The sequence below is a fragment of the Aethalodelphis obliquidens genome, unplaced genomic scaffold (genome assembly GCF_003676395.1).
Source record: "Aethalodelphis obliquidens isolate GAN/ISIS:26980383/991018 unplaced genomic scaffold, ASM367639v1 scaffold13, whole genome shotgun sequence".
NCBI classification, from domain to species: domain Eukaryota; kingdom Metazoa; phylum Chordata; class Mammalia; order Artiodactyla; family Delphinidae; genus Aethalodelphis; species Aethalodelphis obliquidens.
In genome coordinates, this window is record NW_020837957.1 from 34,285,174 (window position 1) to 34,300,277 (window position 15,104).

The following is a 15,104-nucleotide window of genomic DNA, read 5'->3' on the forward strand; positions in this document are numbered from 1 at the left end:
TATGTTCTCTTCCCTGGAAGTAAAATTTTATTGCATATGATTAAAGGATAAGTATATCTAATTTTATAGAAGAATTGTATTGAAATTTGATTATAGTTTCTAGAAGGTAACCTAAGCTTTAGGAGACTATACAATCTCCTTTAGGTGGCTATTCCAAGGGCAGTATCCATGTAATAATAAGCAATATATTTCCTCTCTACATCTCCCCTGAAGCTGAGTCACTTCAGAATCTCTTCCAAAAATCTGTCCATGATATTTGACATGCAAAAAAAAATGGTATTGTTTCTTTTCAGGCTTGTATACAGCATAAACAGAATATTGTGAGAAGATGCTTGTCATAGACTGTTTTATATTTACAAATGACAAGATCAACAAATAATTTTCTTGTCAACACCTAATCCCTGAAACTAAATTGCATCACAACAGTGTGCCATTCAGAACTGGGAAACAAGCAGGAGCATTTGGAAATACATCAGGAAGCAGCTCCCCTTTCCCTGAAGATAATTCTATCTTTAAAGCAAATTAAGGTACTTCCCTGGCGGTCCAGTGGTTGGGACTCGGCGCTTCCAATGCAAGGGGTGCTGGTTCAATCCCTGGTCGGGGAACTAGGATCCCACATGCCACATGGCACAGACAAAAGATTAAAAAAAATAACTGCAAATTAAATCATTTTGAAAATTCATACAGTGACATGTAGGTCAAGGTTAAATGAATAGTAGTGTGAGGAGAAAATTAATGTGCTCCATAGAGAGAGGCAAAGTTGGGTGAAGTCAAAATACTGACAAGAAACCTCTATCCATAATCAAGCCAAAGAGTATGAAAGCGCTCTCCTGACATATGAGTTCTGAGCATATTAAACGACTAAATTAAAACTCCTGAAGTCTCAAGATCCCTTGAGATAATAACTGTGGTGTTGTATAAGAAACATTTCCGTAATGGCACTGAACAAATAAATTCTTCTATAATTTAGCATTCATGGATAAGATGTGAATCACTATTTACATGTATGATTACAAAGAAAGAAACAAAATTATTCACAGAATTATTATTGAAGAAGTGAAGATGAAATCAATCTCAATGCATTTCAGAACACATTTCAGAAATGAGTGGTTAATTTTTTTGAAATGATGAATTTGAGATAACCATGATAATATTCTACATGCATGGTGGGTCATGTCACGTCTTTCTGTGCAGAATAACCTGTTGTGTTTCTATGTCTAACAAAGTGATAATGGAGTATGATATTTTTCAAGACGTATAAATAATTAATTTAGTATTCAATGATTTGAAAAAAATTCCTCTTGATTATTTCTATTTGATTGTTCATAAAGGAGTTTATCATGTATGCCACAAGATTTTCACACATGTATGGTGACTGGTAGTTTCATTAGGAAAATTATTTTTATACAAATAAAGGTTCTTTATAATTGTACACATACCATATTGCCTATGGTACTAAATATAGCAGATTGAACATTTGAAGCATAAGGTCACAGACTTACAGTCATTAGTTTAAAAAAAGATAATTTTAAGTACTTTATAAAATAAGTGTTAAGTTGGTATTGAGAACTGGGAAGTTTCCCTTGGAAAATGTGTTTCAGCTAATAATCATGGTGATAATCTTTAAAATGACATGATCACATACCTAAGGGACTGCCATTCCCTACTTTTCTCAGTTCCACATTTTTACCCATATCAACTCTAATTTCACAGTAATCTCTTTGGCACAGTAACCCCAAATATTTAAGATTTTTTGCATAAATAAAACTCATAATCTCAAATCTTGCTTTTCTTATACAGAATAGCTACCAGCCCAAATGCCCAAGGTAAGTAGCCAATGAGAATCCCACAGCGAAGGTAACAAAAGCAAATCCCACAATGCCAGGCACTTTGCTAGATAGTGAGGATAAAAGGTAAAAAAGAAATAAATGGTCTTCCCTCAGAGGGTCATAGTCAAGTGAGAAATAATCAAATGAATAATCAAAGTGCACTAATCAAGCTATGCTAGAGGGAAGGACAAGATACAAAGGGAGCCACATGGAAGGGGACATAATTCAATTTAGGGTATAGTAAAGAATTTCAGGGAAAAGTTCCTGAAGGAAATGATGCCTAAATATATTGAGTTTCTTCACTGATGTCCTATGTCCTAGAATCCTACAGCAAGTGCCCTGTTCCTTATCTTAAGTATGGTCCTCTGTTCACTGTAAACACATTTTCTAAATATTTCATACCTAAGACATATTACTCAGTATGAGTGGATAACTCTTCAGAGATTAGCCACATCAATTCCATTTCAATTGCCCTGGAGGGTTTTCACCCAGAAGTTCCTGCTTACCTAGATTCTCTTATAATCTACATTCTCCAATAAGATAGTTACTAGACACATGTGGTTATTTCATTTTAAATCTAATTGATTTACATTTTAAATAATTAACTAAGTACAATGAAATGAAATTAAAAATTCAGCTCCTCAATTGCAGTAGCTAAATTTCAAGTGCTCAGTAGTCAGTAGTGCTGTTTCAAGTGCTCAGTAGTGGTTTACCATATCGGACAATGCAGAAAATATGTCCATCATCACAGAAAAGTTTACTGGACAGCTCTGCTTTAGGAAGCACCTTTCTTCCCTCATGCTTGCTTTTCATGGGTTGGTCCTTCTGCTCAATCCCAAATTATTTTATTGAAACAATATGCTAATAAAATGTTCCTGATTCTAACTCTGGTACTTATTTGATTCTCCCCTCAGGCACCTTGTCTTCATGGTTTCAAGAATGAAATGTCAAGATTCTAAGAGTTAGAGCAGAATCAATCACTATGTGATTAATCAGTTAGGTGTCACTGGGTATTGCTGGGCACAGGGTCACAGTCTGGGTGCTGCAACCACGTTAAAATGCCAGGATGCTGTCACACCCTTGACCAGTATGTAGGAGCACAGAAGATCCAGCAGTGCTCTTTACAGTGCCCTGATTGCTTACTTCTCACTGCTTCCTCAAATACTCAGGAGACATTGCTCACATCTCTAAAGGTCTTACGAAAAATACATCTTGACTTTATTGAAAATATGGCATGTTAAGAGATAACTTATACTTCATTTGTACCCGTTAAATCCAATTTGAACACCCTCTTGTCCTTGCAGATTATGGTAGGGGAAGGAATTCTCTATTGTTGCCTGTCCAAAAGAAGGAATGGAATTGGCCTGGAGCCCAATATTAATGCCGGAGGCTGCAACTTCAACTCTTTCCTTAGAAGAGCCGTCAGATTCGTTGGTGGGTGTGGGAAACCACAAAGAAAGGAAATGTTTTCCAAATAGAAATGTTATATTTAATGACAGATATTAAGTCCTTAAATCTATAATTTAGATGTATAATGTCAAATACATGATGAATTTTACATTATTAAAAAAAAATCCCATTAAAACACCCAAATTTGAGTTTTGTATCTAAAATGTGTTATTTACAGTTATAACCTGTTTGAGAGCCAACATGCCATGCATTTCAGTATATTTTTGTCTTAGCTCTGGTAGAAGCACGAATTTACTTTAAAATAGTTCCTGGATCTGTGTTCATTTTTTAAAATGGAGAATAAATGTCAGCAGGCCAGTATGAATGGATAACCCTTCGGAAACTACTTTAGCCACATCAGTGATTCCGTTTCAATTGTCCTGGAGTGTTTTCATCGAGAAGTTACTGCCCATGAAAATGTCACCATAGAGTACAGCATCAAGGCTATTTTTTCCTTGGTTATATCGTCTAACTTTACCTCCTATTATTTGAGACCTACAGGAAATCAGTGGGCCTGCATCAGAATCAAGCCAGATCTAAGCCTTCATCTCTTCTGAATAGCATGTGACTATCTTAATATTGTTTGAGTCACAGACCTTTTTTTTTTTAACTGAGTTGAAAAGTCAAGCCAAAGTACATCACCCCAATGTAAAAGCTTTAATTGATTCCCCGTAAATCAGTAAAAAGTTATTTCTACCTTTAATGTCTCAGCTGAAAGGAACAGGTAGCTTCATTTAATACCTAGTAGATAATTAAATACAATCACCTCTCCCGCTAGAGGAAAACATCTGGTCTAAATCATGCCCTAGACTCTGCCCCACTATGAAAGGCACATCTTTGCCACACAAGGACTGTACAGCAAGAATAATCCCCTTACCAGGGTCATGAACTAAGACAAAGAAGTAAAACTTCAGGACATATAGCTGATCTCAGGAAAAGTTTTCCTACTGTAACAAAATGCTGTGGCAAAGGGGCACATAACCTCCCTGAAAAGCCTCATGATGGTGAGGATGGGACATCCTTTCCTAGAGAAGCGTGCCCCAGAGTCAGCAACGCCCACCCCCTGGGGGGCCTAGAGATTCTCATTCTCCAAAGGTAAAAATGAGTGGGTTTCCTCACTTATCCATACTCCTCTCCAAGATCTTGCATGCTGCTAGGAATTAGAATGTATAAATAAAAGTCCAGTGTCATGAATCCGGGTGAGTGGGTGGAGAAATAATTGGGAGAGTGGTTTTTAGGTGACAATAAGCCGAGAAGGAAAATGCAAAAAGAGGTAACATACAGGCCAACCATCTTGGTCTAGAGGAATCCACTGAGGAGTTACCCAGGTGCCTGTCACAGTGATTTCTATGAGCAAATCATAGATCAGAATCCAGGCTATCAAGTCAGAGTGACTCCAGGGGGTCTAGACAACGTAGAGGGAGAAGGTGAGTTCAGATCATGTGTAGTGAGCAGAGCTAGATTCCCAAAGATAAAGCCAGGCAAGGGACTTGAAGCAGGAATGGAGTTCGAGTGTCCAAGCCTGCATCAGGGTTTGTGAGTTTATGGTTTCATACTGGGCCCAGGAGATAAAAGAAAGATAGAATTTCAACCGGGATATTTAAGAATATCATCTCCGAATTCCAAACATGAAGGAAGCCTCCCTACAGCTCTGTACTTGTATGATTATAGTTTCCATGACAAGGTTGGCCTGCCCTTTCCTCTGTTTTAATTAGAATTCCTGGTATGATGAACATTTTTGGCAACGGTGGCTGCAGATAGGGACTACTGGGGAGAGAGAGCTCTGGAAGCTCAAACGTGCTAAGCAATTTACAACGATTTTGAATTTTGCTTCATTCCCCGTATTTAATTCTTCTCAAATCACACAGTTGTCACCTTAACATTTTCCAAGTGTCTGTCAAGTGATCTATGGTTCATGATATTAAGAATTGGCCCAATTGAACCCAACTGACAAAAATACCTCAAATGACTACTTTGGAAATACTCATTGCCCTTATTTTGGATTTCAGTATCTGTTTGAAAGTTTAGGCATTTTCTTTACTATCTTCCTGAAATGAACTCAGAGAAGATGATCACAACAGATGTGAAGATTGTCATGTTAATGTGTAATAAGCATGGCTGATGATGGCACATCAGCATTAAGTACTAGCTTGGTAACAGTTTCTTTCCTTTTGCTTATAGGTGTTCATGTGTTTGGACTCTGCTCTACAGCTCTCATCACAGATATCATCCAGCTGTCCACAGGCTACCAGGCACCATACTTTCTGACTGTGTGCAAGCCAAACTATACCTCTCTGAATGTGTCTTGCAAAGAGAATTCCTACATTGTAGAAGATATTTGCTCAGGATCTGATCTTACAGTTATCAACAGCGGCAGGTTAGAAATGGAGATTATGAAAATTTCCATGTCAGTGTTTTCATTGTTCATTAATAGCTTGGGGTATCATCGCAGGCATACATTTTTCAATCATAATGATTTTGGTTTTATTTTTCTTTTCAATTCAGTGATCTCTTTAGGGATAATACCATAGAAACCCACTAGTGGTTCATTCTGAATCCTTCTGTCTGTCTCCAAATTTCAGCCTCACATTCATGCCACTCATCTTCATATCACCAAACCCCAGTCATGTTCTGTGATTTACCCTGTACTACTTATGGTTTTAGGTTATCACAATTGGTTTATTTTAGATATTTATAGTTAGTCATGGCTTAGAGTCAGTATGTGTCATGTAGTGACTTAAGTGGAAGGCTAAAATATCTATGATATTTCCAGCTTCATTATATATTTTATTAAAAAAAAAGAAATCGTATGAATTTTCCTTTTGGTAGTGTTTTAAAAGAAATAGCATCTAGGATTGCATATGTCTTCTTTGAGTAAACTCAGAAAATCTGTACAGCTTCTGACCTTGCATTTCAGAAAATAAAAACTGAAAAACCCAAAAAAACAACAAAAAAATAAAATTTTTTAAAAAAAAAAAAAAAAAAAAAAAAAAAAAAAAACTTATATGGAAAGAGAAGTCCAAAAGAAATAAATTACAGAAGGATGAAGGGCAACAAAAAAAGATATAAGAATTGTATTTTTCACTAACTGAGTTCCCAAAGATTGAGTCAAAAATAAGTTAAGTACACTTGAAGAATCAGAGACTTATATTATGTAATTATATACATTCACGTTCTTACGATCCATTCAATTCAATAATTTTGAACCTACATTTAAGACCTATGCTCTCTATTCTTTCTCAATTCTTTTACATTTTCTTGTCTGTGTTGAATGGTAGTCCTTTTTATTGAGTACCAAATAATTAGGAGGACATTAATAAAACGGCATTTTATTTTTTCCATTTTTTATCCATTAAAAGAAATCTCTATTCTCCATCTGTCTGTCCTTTACAGTGTCTCTCTCACTATCCTCTGTTCTACCTCTCCCACCTTGCTTCTTATTTCACTAAATAATATACTCTGTGATTTTGGAGATAATGATTATTTTAAAGTGGGATAGATAGAGAAACATTTTGTTAAAATTAGACTTTTTTGATGCTCTCTAGAGTGTAAAAAAACACATCTAGACCTGCCGCTGTGAGAAAATAATTTTGTCTTTTAAATTTGTATGTAAATGAAACCATATATTTAAGAGCATAGAAAAAGTTTAAAATCTTAGGTTTTATAAACCTTTAAGCTGACATAATTATAATACCAATAAACAATTATAATGCTTTCCATTCCATTTCTACTTTCAACCATCATTCCAATGGTATAAAGAAGTGATCCCTAACAAAGCTAACACTTTACATTGGAAAGTGCATCACTACTTTACTTTAATAGTAATGGTGATTAGCAGTGTTTATTTTATCACTCAGATCTTTCTCCAGAAAACTAAACAGAAATTAAAGTTATTGCTTATTATCTTGAGGCTTTTAAGTTGAACACTGTAACCACCCAGTGTTCTTGAGATGATTGTTAGCAGTATTTCAGAAACAGAAGGCATAATTTGACTCTTTTCCTTTGGCAGAAAATCATTCCCTTCACAACATGCGACCCTTGCTGCCTTTGCAGCTGTGTACATTTCGGTAAGTAACTGGGTCTTTTTTGTCAAACTGCGTCCTAGAGAAAATCAGAGAAATGAGTGTTGTCTCCAATGACTAATTAGATTATATAGCTGTGTAATAGCAGAACAGTAAACTTTAGTACAGCAGTCCTTCAATACAATGGCATCAGAAATAGAAACTGGATACTACTATAAAGAGTAAGATAATTTTTTGACACAGTCATAATGTTTATTTAGCCTCATACCTCTTTAATGTAATAGTATACTTCATGGGAGGATATTGTAAACTACATGAATGTTATAAATTGAAAGAATTGTGTTAAGTACACACACACACACACACACACACACATACACACACACACCACACATTTTTGTTTCAGTTTTTTTGTAACAGTGAGTTCTAAGTCAGTGTTGATAAATGCTATACAATGAATTGTCACCATATCTGATTAATGGTCCACTAGATCTTATGTGAAAAAAATGGATTGAAATTACGTGACAAATAACATGGAGACTAACCAGTTAACTGGATAATTCTGCGGCTTCAATTTTTTTCCAGACTTTTGTGTAATTATATGAGAGATCTGTTATTTATTTGATGAATTTTGTCATGTATTTCCTTTTTTTCAGGTATAGAATATAGCCATAGCAGGGGGAATGGAACAGTAAAATTGATGTCACGTGTATCAGACTTTTGAGTTTACCTTTTTATTTGATTATAATTGAATAGTAAAATGACCTTTCTTACATACTTAACCCAGTTCTTTCATTTTAAAGATGTACTTCAATTCCACGCTAACGGATTCCTCTAAGCTTCTGAAACCTCTCTTGGTCTTCACCTTTATCATCTGTGGAATCATCTGTGGGCTAACACGGATAACTCAGTATAAGAACCACCCAGTTGATGTCTATTGTGGCTTTTTAATAGGAGGAGGAATTGCTCTATACTTGGTAAATAATTTATTACTATTCAATAAAGCACAGTTTAAAATGGAAAACATGCAGAAAATTTGTTTTGCACTGTAATGATTTACTTGCAATATAGTTTATATCTATGAGAAAATCTCTGACTGCATCTCCATTCTAAGCCGAAACATATATCCCACTTTCAGTAAAATAATTTACTAAACTCTTACCATGGGCCAGAAACTGTGATTTTAGAAAGATTATTGCATTTTACCCTTACCCCTCCCACCAAAAACAAAAGTCAGGGGCTACTATTACTAGTATAATTTTATAGATAAGGAAAGTAAGGTAAGTGAAAGTTTAATGGAAAATTATATACTTTGCCCAACAGCACAAATGTAGCATCTGGATATAACTATGATCCAACTAATATTGAATTCTTTAGCAGTACTCTATTTTCAAGCCCGATCTTCCTTCAAGAATATCCTCAACATAAGGAAACTGAGATTGTCCACTTCATTCATTCATTCATGCATTCATTCATTCATTTTACATTTATTCAATATCTGATCCGTGCCAGGTACTATACTGAGCGTCGGAACACTAATAAATAAGGTACATCTTTTATGAGTTTCAGTGCAAAGATTAATAAAAGTATAAATGATTACAACATGTTAAATGATGTATTAGGGTATGAACAAAGAGCTCTGAGGATAGCAAACTACCCAAGGAAGTTAGGGAAGTCTTTATAGAAGTGATACGGTTTTTAAAAAATGAGAGTTTCTTAGGGTAAAGAAAGGAGGGCATCCAAGCTGAAGAAACTGCATATGCAAAAAGATGGACATGTGAATGAGCAAGTCTAAGTGGAGGGTGAGGGAACAGAAGGAATGAGAGATAATGGCCAGGTTTCTAGCTTGAAAGACTGGCAGATGGTGACTTCATTAGCTGACCTGGTAAATGATAGAGGAAGCAAATTGGTGGAGAGAAAGGAGGTGGACAAACTCAATTTAAGGATCAACAGGCAGTTGAATAGTTGGGTCTGGAGCTTAAAGTAGCAATGAGTGGTGGAGAATAGATTTGGGCATCATGGACATTATCGGTGGAAGTACCATTATAGTTATGGCGGTATATAAAATTGCCAGGTCCTAAGAACAAAAGGAGCCAGGGAAGCACCAATATGCAAGCCGCCTGCAGAAGAAAAAAGGCAATAATGAAAGAAACTAAGAGGATCTACAGAGAAATAAAAATTAACTGTCTATTAGAACCATTCTAAATCTTGTGGTCTTGGTGTACTTGTGAAAGGCATTATGAGAAAATGCTTACAAAAAATAGTAAATGTACTGAAGTGAGCACTGATTTTTTTTTTCATTTTTATATACTAGCATAGTCAAATCTCATACTGCCTCATATACTTTCTTCAGTGGAGGAGAAAGCCATCAAATGAAAGTTAGTGTGTCAGGAATTGTGCATAAGCCTGTGTTGCCCACAGGAGTATTCATTGGCAACGGGTGTTACAGAGTATGACTGAGAACTGTTTCTCTCCAGTTCATGTATTGCTTTTGTAAATTTTCATGGTTTCCTGGAGTCCCAAGGGTTTGGGCTTGAATCTCAATTCTCCTGCTATTTGGCCAAGTTTTCTTCACCTATAAAATGAGGATAATAACTATCTGCCTCATATCATAAGAAGGATTAAACAGCTATATTTATTAAGCCCAGTGCTGGGCTTTGAATTTTGAACAATATAAGCAGAGGTTATGTACAGTCTAGTGGAGGATGGTCCTAGACTTAATGAATTTAAATACAATCATTTTTAAACTAATTTTTATTGGCGTATAGTTGCTTTACAATGTTGTGTTAGTTTCTTGCTGTACAGCAAAGTGAATCAGTCATATATATACATATATCCACTCTTTTTTAGATTTTTTCCCATTTAGGTCATCACAGAGTACTGAGTAGGGTTCCCTGTGCTATACAGTAATTATTAATGGAACATTAGGGAGGGACTGTTCATCCTGGGAACTCTGGCAGTATGAGCGTAGATAGGTATTATTTAGAAGAAGATTTTAAACAGGAATTAAAGTACTTGGAGAGGCAGAAGCTTGACTTTATTCCATTCCTGTTTACATTCTGCCCTGAAACTGTAAATTTATCAGTTCTAAGCCAATGCTGTTGTTCATTTTTAGGCACTCTATAAAATGTCAAATCCGTGAAATTCCTTCCATTTGATTTGAAAAGCAGACAGTGGCTACCTTCTATTGAAATTAGCTTGCAAATAGGTATTTGCTGCTGGCTCTTATCTCTAAACTAAACATCTCAAAAACTAAAAATCCAGCAGGGATTAGAGCATCTATGTGTCAAAAGCCTAAAATTTCTGAAGCTGAACTTTAGCCTTTTTTTCAGATTTTTATCCCCCAGATCTGAAACAAACAAAAAATCGACGACCTGAGTATGAAGACAAGATTAAATAAAGTTTGGTTCAAATTTACTGTAATAGTACTGAGTTGATCAAATATTGCTTTCAAAATTTAAGACCAGGTTTAAATCAGGAAAGAACATGAATGCCCCAATCTAGTGACAGTTTCTGCCCTCTCTTCCAAGAACATTCTGGAAAATGTTGAACAGAGGGCTGTGCTCCATGTGAGTTGTGAAAATATGTGTCTCTGGCCCCGCTACAAAATCTGATATCATGTTTTATGAATGATTCATTGTTCTGTATTTCCACATCTGTTCTGCTTTCCATCATGAGGTATGACTGAAAATGGTAGACAAAATAAATCAGTTAAGCCATTTGAGGAGTCACTCAACAAGTGGTTCATAAATCCAGAAAAATGAATTCCTTTGAAAAGGGGAAGAATGCCCTGATTTCTCTCATTGTCTGACTTCTCTTCTCAAAACAGAGGACAAGATTGTCAAAAACATCCCAGTGGGATGGAGAAAGGAGAGAAAATCCAATTAATAATAAAAAGTAATGGGGCTTCCCTGGTGGCACAGTGGTTGAGAGTCCGCCTGCCGATGCAGCGGACACGGGTTCGTGCCCCGGGCCGGGAAGATCCCACATGCCGCGGAGCGGCTGGGCCCGTGAGCCATGGCCGCTGAGCCTGCACGTCTGGAGCCTGTGCTCCGCAACGGGAGAGGCCACAACAGTGAGAGGCCCACGTACCACACACACACACACACACAAAAGTAATGGACTCCATAGTTCTGAAGAGTTAGTTCAGTGATTTATGGTATAACTTACAAACTATTTCCTGAGTAATTGTACCTTTAGGTTTTGGTTATTTGTATTAGTCAATGGTTTATAGAGAACACACACTTATTTATGTGCCTCAGTACATCCTCCAAGGCAAACTCCCAGTAACCATGTCTTCTAATGCATGATATTTATTGTTTCTTCCAACATTAGGGTCTGTATGCTGTGGGGAATTTTCTGCCTAGCGAAGAGAGTATGTTTCAGCACAGAGAAGCCCTCAGGTCTCTGACAGACCTCAATCAAGACCCCAGCCGAGTTTTATCTGCTAAAAATGGTAGCAGTAGTGACGGAATTGCTCACACAGAAGGCATCCTCAACCGAAACCATAGAGATGCTAGCTCATTGACAAACCTCAAAAGGGCAAATGCTGATGTAGAAATCATCACTCCACGGAGCCCCATGGGGAAGGAAAACATGGTTACCTTCAGCAATACCTTGCCTAGAGCCAACACCCCATCCGTGGAAGACCCTGTGAGAAGAAACGCCACCATTCATGCCTCTATGGATTCTGCTAGATCCAAGCAGCTCCTCACCCAGTGGAAGAATAAGAATGAAAGTCGTAAGTTGTCCCTGCAGGTTATGGAGACCGAGCCTGGACAGTCACCACCCAGATCCATTGAAATGAGGTCAAGCTCGGAGCCGTCGAGGGTGGGGGTCAATGGAGACCACCATGGTCCCGGCAATCAGTACCTCAAGATCCAGCCTGGCACCGTCCCCGGGTGTAACAACAGTATGCCTGGGGGACCAAGAGTGTCCATTCAGTCCCGCCCCGGGTCCTCACAGTTAGTGCACATCCCGGAGGAGACGCAGGAAAACATAAGCACCTCCCCCAAAAGCAGCTCCGCTCGGGCCAAGTGGCTGAAAGCTGCGGAGAAGACCGTGGCCTGTAATAGAAGCAACAGCCAGCCTCGAATCATGCAAGTCATAGCCATGTCCAAGCAGCAGGGCGTCCTCCAAAGCAGCCCCAAGAACACGGAAGGCAGTACGGTCTCCTGCACTGGCTCCATCCGCTACAAAACCTTGACAGACCACGAACCCAGTGGGATCGTGAGGGTTGAGGCTCACCCGGAGAACAACAGGCCCGTCATACAGATCCCGTCCACCGAAGGCGAAGGCAGTGGCTCCTGGAAATGGAAAGCCCCTGAAAAGGGCAACCTTCGCCAAACTTATGAACTCAACGATCTCAACAGGGACTCCGAAAGCTGTGAGTCCCTGAAAGACAGTTATGGTTCTGGAGATCGAAAGAGAAGCAACATTGATAACCACGAGCATCACCACCATGGAATCACCACCATCCGCGTCACCCCAGTAGAGGGCAGCGAAATTGGTTCAGAGACCCTGTCCATTTCTTCTTCCCGCGACTCCACCCTGCGGAGAAAGGGCAACATCATCTTAATTCCTGAAAGAAGCAGCAGCCCCGAAAACACTAGGAATATCTTCTACAAAGGAACCTCCCCAACACGGGCTTATAAGGATTGAGGGATGGCCAATCAATCATTTGGGCCACCCCCAAAAGACCACGTGTAGATTCTACCAGTGCTCTGTTCCAGCGAATCGAGAACCTTCTCACCAAACTAGATTATACACCATCAGTCCGGAACTCAGTGACTCTTGAGAACTACTCTACCCAAGCTTGTAGACTTCACATCAAGGGGAGGGAAAAGCACAATGCAAGAACCTAACTAATGTGATAATGTGAAGACTCTTCTTAAGACCTACCTTCAAACTCAAATGGTTTGCAGAGGGTAGTATCAAAAGAAAGTGGTTTCCTTCAATGTATACTATTGTACTTCCTGAATGTGCCAACTTTAGGGATCTTTCTTTATAATTAGCTGTGGGAATCCAGAACACATGTTTTCCCTATAGCAGAGGCCATGCAGTATTATATATTCATTTTGCAGAATCTGCACCGAGAGCTCAATACGGGTGGTGCTGATCATTATAGTACGTATACCATGTAAACTCTCAAATTCTATTTAGCTGTGAAATAGTGATGTGCAACTCCTTGTCAAAGAAATGCTACTGTATTAAGAAGATGTTGGCTTCTTTGTGTTAGAATAGGACACCCTGCGGCTTCTCTGTAGTGGCTCTGTCACAGTCAAAAAAAAAACGAAAAGGTTTTGTGCATTTCTTCAAAATTATGCTTTCTTCAACAACAAAAATTGATAGGGATATTTTCAGTGAAAGAGAATACTTTTCTGCATAGTTTTTTGCTGCTTACTTTTTATTTAAATATAGTTACTGCTAATGAAAAATCTGTTTTTAGTGAGTAAATTTGAATAATTTAAAAAATACTGTTTTAGAGAGTCTTTTGAAATTGTGATCATATTTTGCATTTTATGCCTTCTCCTTTATTGATTTAATTTTTTTATGTTATAGATATGTTGTTCTATTTTTAAAGCAAAAATAACAGTTGACATTCTTTGAGCAAAATATACTGCTGTGAATTTATAAAGAAGGAATATGAACCAAAACTCGACATTGCGGGTTACATTGACAGCAGTGTTGGTCATGTCTAACTTTAGATGTTTCCAGCCAACTGGCTTAAGTTGCTATCTTAAGTAATCCAAAAATTTCGTTTGTTCCAGATTATTAACTTTTTTTTATATCCTAATAACCAGTAAATTAGAGCCACAGTAGTTGGGTTTTACCGTCTTCTCTAAAGTATTTTTGTTAATTGGATACCAACAGGGAGAATCTGAAAAAGATGTAAATTGTTAAGAAGAAAATCACAGTATACGTTAAGAATGTATTTCTTCAAAATATCTAGATAGGCACAGTTTTTGTGCTCAACATACAAATGATAGTTTTTGCTACCTATCCTGAATGAAGCCTTCAACTTAAATCAAACAAAACCAATATTATCAATAAGAAGATAAAAACAAAACATTTTGAAGTGTTTTCCAAGTTAAAATTTTATTTTAAGTATGAAGAAATATTTGGTTCCTGTAATTTAGTATTAAACCTTTTTTTTTTTTTTTTGGCGGAATGTGGGCCTCTCACTGTTGTGGCCTCTCCCGTTGCGGAGCACAGGCTCCGGACGTGCATGTTCAACGGCCATGGCTCATGGGCCCAGCCACTCTGCGGCATGTGGGATCTTCCCGGACCGGGGCACGAACCCGTGTCCCTTGCATCGGCAGGCGGACTCTCAACCACTGCGCCACCAGGGAAGCCCATAGTATTAAACCTTTTTACACTATTTCTGAAGAATTCTAATGTGCATTTGATGATTGCCAAGGGGACAAAAGGTAACAACAATGCTGGTTGATCTGATCTCAGTTTAATTTTCAGTGAGAACAGAAGTAGTTGTTTAGAGATGAGTAGTACCACATTCTTATCAACTTCTACCGGAAAAGGGCAGAGATTTGTAGAGTAACCAACCTCCTAAAGCATTAGGGATTTAGCTGAAACCAGCAGAATTGAAAACTCTGGCAATAAAATACAGATTCAACTATACCCCTTCTGGCAATTTCCATCTCAGAGAGGGGAGTGAGAGTACAATGTTGCCTTCCCCATTTCTTAACCACTACCACCACCATTATGACACTCCTACTGGCTTTTGCCAATTTATAGAGAGGAAGGGGGACTGGTTTTAGTGCTCTGAAGGAAAAAAAAAAGCTGC

At 37.8% G+C, this 15,104-nt stretch overlaps 1 protein-coding gene and 1 long non-coding RNA gene across 3 annotated transcripts in view; one reads left to right on the forward strand and one right to left on the reverse strand.

Moving 5' to 3' along the window:
* PLPPR4 (phospholipid phosphatase related 4) overlaps nt 1–13,618 on the forward strand; it is a 36,903-nt gene extending 23,285 nt beyond the window's left edge. The window contains exons 3-7 of one of the 2 annotated variants that reach the window (XM_027114442.1): nt 3,134–3,263; nt 5,460–5,655; nt 7,288–7,345; nt 8,104–8,277; nt 11,636–13,618. In XM_027114442.1, coding sequence (XP_026970243.1) covers nt 3,134–3,263; nt 5,460–5,655; nt 7,288–7,345; nt 8,104–8,277; nt 11,636–12,961 — 1,884 coding nt within the window. In that variant the 3' untranslated portion in view covers nt 12,962–13,618. The remainder of the gene's footprint in view (nt 1–3,133; nt 3,264–5,459; nt 5,656–7,287; nt 7,346–8,103; nt 8,278–11,635) is intronic. The other variant, XM_027114443.1, reaches the window with a different exon arrangement.
* Nucleotides 1–15,104, reverse strand: part of LOC113624531 (uncharacterized) — a 71,138-nt gene that overhangs the window by 18,689 nt on the left and 37,345 nt on the right. The window lies entirely within an intron of this gene.